Genomic DNA, 6,076 nt, shown 5'->3' on the forward strand with positions numbered 1-6,076 from the left:
GCGTACCGTTGAAGCATTCAGTTCATTGAACTGCGTGCACTATGTGCCACCATCCTGTGGTCATTCGCACACAGAAGATCGGAGAGCTATGTGTGTAGGTTGACTCCCTTATATGGCCCGCTTCTATTCGATCGATAATGAATTTATCGATCGCAAGTACTTGTTCACGAGGCAGTGGCCACTGCTTCATGACACAGTACTTCGAGCCCGGTTTGAGCCCGATCTCATTTCGAGTGCATCCTTAGGCAATTTGCATGGAACTGCTTCAGGGAATACATCTTTGATTTTAATCAAATCTTTGTACAAAGGATATGTCTTAAGTGACTCCCAAAAAAGAGTAGTATATCTCTCAACCCGAAGCTTCACATCGAGGACGCGTTCGTCCATCGATGAGCTGCTGAGAACACGTTCGTTCTTGAAAAAATTACCGCTGAATTTCTGTTACGTATTCGTCCTCTGTGACGAGTGCGCAGATCTGCTTGATTCTACCACTATGCAGATCTCTCAAGAACCGCTTGGGTTCTAGGGTTTGTAATTGAGTTATCTCCGAAGAAAACTTTGGAGGCGCATACAGATCAAGAGTATAAGCGCCTACTCTTCATCCGCCATTAAATAAGACATTCAATGTCTCGGTTTCTTCCTGGGATTTTTCGACAGGCTGCCTAGGGGTTAACCCCTTGGGATGCTGAAGTCTAGTCACTTCAGCATTAACTATTTCAGTAGCTTTCTCCTCAAGTACGTGGGCATATTTCCTCAACGTCTTCCAAATGTGAGTGCGCTATCACAGTCGGGTCCTCAACGGTCGACTTTCTACTCGACCTAGAATCATCATTTTGTCCCTTTTGGACAACCGGTATCTTCCTTGGATGTCGCCCGCTAGGTGTACTTACGGGGCCATCCGTACGAACTTGCATGACAAAAAAACCGTTATTTACGTGTGTTCATGAACTGGATTGTTCGTTATACAACTCGCTAAGAGTCGTATATGCTGAGCATAAGCGTGAACTTCACGTTTGCCTTGCTTGAGTTTCAGAAGCTCCGATCGACCTCTGAACTCAGCCCTAGCCTGTATAAACGTTTGTTTGAGCCGGGCTTTAACAGCTTCTAGCAAGCCAAAGACCAATGCGTCGCGCAACTTGAGGCCTAGTGCCCAAGTTTTGGCACGACCTGCCAAATTTAATTGAGCAAATGCGACTTGCATTTGCTCGACGACGATGTGGCGAGCCTTTATAACATCGTCCGATTCGACAATCACCTCGAAAGGGAGTCCTCTTCGACCCCCGTATACTTAGAGATGTCTCCCTTTAAACTTTCCCGACGACGCGTGTGCGTCATCCCAGGTAACGGGGGGGGGGGTTGTAGCTTTTGCAACCTCAACAGTTCTACCTGTTGCAACCTCAATAGTTCTACCTGTTGCAACCTCAACAGTTCTACCTGTTGCAACCTCAACAGTTCTGCCTGTTGAGAACCCTAATGATTAATCAAGGCTACTTCTCCTTCGCCTCGTCAACTTCGTGTTGTATTCACTTGGCGATGGCAGAATGGAGGGCATCTCTGTCCAAACCCGACAGCATGGCCACGGTGGCATCATTCCCTACGGTCGAATTCTTTCGTTCGACCGCACTCCTTTCTATGTCACTTAGAAAAGAGTAGCTATCAAGCGAAACGTGATGCGTATTTCCATTATCATCTAATATGTCCTTAGATGATAGAACTGTGGTCCTTGGACGGACTACAAAGTGCTACCAGGTGTAACGGGGCACTACTGACTTGTACTGCTTCATTTCAAATCTACTTCGCACTGCCTCAGTGCGAGTGGTGCCTCACTTCACTTCACGTAGACTAGTACGTGCAGAGGAAGCCTCATTTTAAAACACTTGCTTTAAAGGGGTCAATTAAAAACTGTATTTAAAAATATAATTAAGCTATTCCGTTTCTATCTATTCAATACTAACTCAATTATAACCTAATACAAAACATGTGATAAAGTCTTATCTGTCTGTCTCTTTGCGCGCGTCCAGCGCTGACTGGACCGCAGAGCAAGTAGATATAATGGTCTATATCTACCAATGGATAAGCTTTTCGAATATTACTATGTAAAGTAATACTTCCCAAAAAAGTATCTACCTCTTAGATATTATATTAATTAACAACCTTTAAGTATTAGTTTCATATAACGATACACCCATTACAACGATGGTGTTGTTCGAGGCTTAGCGCGTGCGTCACGGTGCTGTGAAGAAAGTGAGCATTTAAGACAAATTGCAGCTCATTAAAAGACAACAACGTGGTGTTCTGTCGTCGAAACGCTGAGTATGTAAGTCGTGTCAATTTTACGGCTGCAAGAACCGTAAAATGGCAATTACGAAGATAGGATTGATTAGTGCGGGTAGGCTTTCTATGTCCTTATACTTTTAACACGCAAGAAGAATCTCGGTCTGGCGATGAAGTCTTGCAAAGCATTTGTCCATGTTCCGTGTGCATCGTTCATTTGCTTCAAATCATTGCAAATAACGAAATTCGTGCAGCTTTCTCTTGAAGTTATTTGTCAAATGGTGTGACACCACAAATAACGTAAAACAAGAAAATACAGCGCCGTAAGCGAAATCAGGTAAATTGCTCGCGGAAAAACAGTGCTTTTCGTTACACACTGCACGACAAATTGTTTCTTACTTTCCTTGGAAATTCGCTTATCCGCTACCAGCTGATGAGTTGTATTTAAGACCATAAAGTGATCCGATCTCATGATAGCGCCACCTGGAATTTAAAAATAAAATGGACATTCGTTTGCCATTCGGTGGCATCTCCCTCAGGCGCTTGTAACATCTTGTCGCACAAACGACAAACCGCGCGCTGAACAGCAAGCGGATCAGCATCATTCCTACCACGCGGCACATACCTATTTTTAAACAGCATTAATACTGAATTTCAATATGGTGCCACTAACTCAAGTGTGCGGACTTGCGGCGCTCTTCGCTGCAGGACAGGTGAAGGCTGTGCCGATCGGAACGGACGTGTCGGACACTGGGCGAGTATTAACAATTATGGACGAATCATTTCCTGGCTACGGGGCATTCCGTGAAGCTGGCGCGACGTCGACCTCGATACCTTTGGAAAAAAAGATTCTCCCCGGAAAGGCACATGGAAAACGGATGGAGCGTCGACTTGAGTTGACGAAGACAGCAGACATGGATAAGCTCGAGTCAGTATTTGGATTGGAACTTGAGTTAGATATCACGAAGCTACCTGTGAAGAGTCAGCACGACCCAATTCCGTGGCCAAGCAGCTATTGGCCAGTGTATGCAGATAGTATTAATTATCGCTGGGCGAAGGGAAAACTCAGTCCGGCGGAATTATACGCAAAGGCTTTTGGCTACGATGCTACAGCATTGATGGATGCGATTTCGTTAAAACGAGGAGTGGACTCACAGAACAAGCGACGAAAGTGTACGAAAAAGGAAGACTGTTTGAGCCTAAAGGATACAAGTGTATGCGCGAAACGGACAGGAAAGAAAGAGGGTTACTGCATCCCAACTTGGTTCGGTATCTGTCATGCTTGGGCACCAGCAGCGATTCTTGAGGCTGAACCATCGTGTCCCGTGGAACGCAATGGCACTGTGTTTGAGCCGTACGATATTAAGGCTCTAATCACCCTTGCGTACGACGGCTCCAAGATTCCGACCGTATTCACAGGCTCTCGTTTCAGCGGAAACGACACAATCATGAATGGTACGGACGAGTACGGGCGGTTCTTAGATCAGCGCCGTCGCGACATCAGTCCTGGATTTTTTCACATTGCCGTGACCAATATTATAGGCCGTTTTAATAGCTCCTTTGTAATCGACATTACTGCCGGTAACGAAGTATGGAATCAACCTGTCCGGAGTTATGAAATCCTTCGTTTGTCGTGGATGAGTCCCGCCGCCGCGGCGAAAAAGTATTTTAAAGTCGACAAATATCCGTTTAATGATGCCGCTACTAGAATTGCTGCCGTGACGACGCGCTTTAGCTGGATTGTCGAATCTGGTAGTAACGAACCTCTCGTTGCCTCTGGCCTCGTGGATAAATCAACAACTTCGGTTGATTACGAATATCTTCTTGAGACCGACTCGACGTATTTGATTTTGGGCGGGGAGTGGATAAACAAGGCTCGCGCGAATCACCCTGATTTCATCTGGCTGCCTACGTCCAAACCCGTTAATAACAGTATTACATCGGTAGGTTTGCACTACGAAGAGATTGAGTCGCTCGTGATTGAGTCGACAAGTATGGGCACCGAGTGCAAGTTGCCAATAACGGAATCGTCTTCGGGGAAATCTTCTTCATCAGTTGATTATCCATCCATGACGCCTACGGGTGCATCTGACGCTTCAACGAATAAAGATGCCTCAGATGATGATTCGGGTGAGGCCAATCTTAGTCCTTCTTCCGCCGATGAGGAGGACATAAAGACTACTGCCAGTCCGGCGACAGCCGACATAATTGTTGATGCCACTTCGTCTGCATCTGATTCGTCTGGTCCCTCCGACGAGCAATACGCTGCTACTCCACCAGCCGATCTTGCCGCTGCAGCAACAAATTCTGCTACTTCAACAGCCGATACCACTTCCTCAGAAGCAACCGTTCCCGTTACTCCAGTGACGGATTCCGCTTCCCCAGTGACGGGTCTCGCTTCCCCAGTGACGGATCCCGCTCCAGTGACGGATCCCGCTCCAGTGACGGATCCCGCTCCAGTGACGGATCCCGCTCTTTCAGTGACGGATTCCGCTCTTCCAGTGGTCGATCCCGTTCTTTCAGTGACGGATTCCGCTCTTCCAGTGGTCGATCCCGTTCTTCCAGTGGCCTGATCCCTTTGCTACAGCTGCTGGAGGTGAAGATCGACGACTTCAGCTCGTCAGCATATTTTTACCTTTTTTAGATCAAGTTCTTTATTTTTGTTCACATTTATTGTAACAACTGCGTGGTCTATAATACCATAATTACCATTCTATCGACTTAAACTGTAAGACTGATATAATAATGTAAGCATCGTGGCTGACGGTCGCGAGCAAATACGCGATGAGATGCTTACGTATCTGAAAGCTATCGGACAGTACTACAAGGATTTGCTTACGATCAATAGTGCCGGCATTGGTGCTCAGTGCCACTTATTTGAGCACACACTGCAGCTTTCTGCAAAAGTAAAGCTACCAACTTTGAAGGATAGAATGGGCATTAAGCCTGACTCGAATAACTAGTGCTTCAATGCATTTGCGGAACAGATTCAGCCGAAGTTGACAGCACGGATGGATGTTGGCACTATGCTCAACAAGTCAGTAACCTATCAGCTGCTCTCGGATTTTGAGCGCGACTGTAAAGGATCACACTTCGGTTGCACCAATCGTCCGAGATGCTTTTTGGATAATTACTTCTTTGTATACTTCTGGATCAGATAAGGTACCGTTATTGGAGGCTCTGAGCTCTAGGTAGGACCTGGTGACGTTCGACATACCGTCAAAGCATTCTAAACTCTTAAAAATCGCTCAATGTAATTGTGAAATGTAGTTGCAGGCTTCATTGACGCTGAAACGAACAATGACGTCGCTGGCGTAGTTTTAATTTCATCAGTTTTTCTGCCTGTGACTGAAGTCATAAACTTTAGATCGATATGGTTTCTCGTATGTCCCTTTGCATTTAATGTCAACAGCGGCTTCAGGCAAATGTAATATCGTATAATGTGGACGAGGTCGTCCTCTTAAATTTTCACGGTGACAAACGCTTTGGTGGGTCGGTAAGACAAATACTCCAAATGGTATTTCCTACTCGTTAATCAAGGAGTACGAGAACGCTACTTCAACAGAACTCCCATCGAAATTTCCACAAAACCGATTCTCTTGTAGCGAAGCTACCTCGCTCTTTAAGTCAGAGGAAGACTTCTAGACTCAAAGAGTCACTTAATTATATGCGCTAATTGTAACGGGGTGTATCGTTACATGAAATTAACAATAAAAGATTGTTAATTAATATTATCCAAAAGGTAGATAATATTTGGAGGAAATTACTTTAAATAGTAATTTCCTGAATTCTTATCCATAAA

At 45.3% G+C, this 6,076-nt stretch overlaps 1 protein-coding gene across 1 annotated transcript; it reads left to right on the forward strand.

Annotated features, from left to right (window-relative positions):
- Positions 1-2,933: 2,933 nt before the first annotated feature.
- On the forward strand, positions 2,934-4,847 carry CCR75_006798 (uncharacterized protein; the record flags this gene model as incomplete). The annotated part of the gene is made up of 1 exon (XM_067964865.1): positions 2,934-4,847. One exon carries the CDS (start codon positions 2,934-2,936, stop codon positions 4,845-4,847), a length of 1,914 nt encoding a protein of 637 aa, XP_067817205.1.
- Between the last annotated feature and the right edge of the window lie 1,229 nt (positions 4,848-6,076).

The sequence above is a fragment of the Bremia lactucae genome, linkage group LG3, assembly GCF_004359215.1.
Source record: "Bremia lactucae strain SF5 linkage group LG3, whole genome shotgun sequence".
Lineage (NCBI taxonomy): Eukaryota > Oomycota > Peronosporomycetes > Peronosporales > Peronosporaceae > Bremia > Bremia lactucae.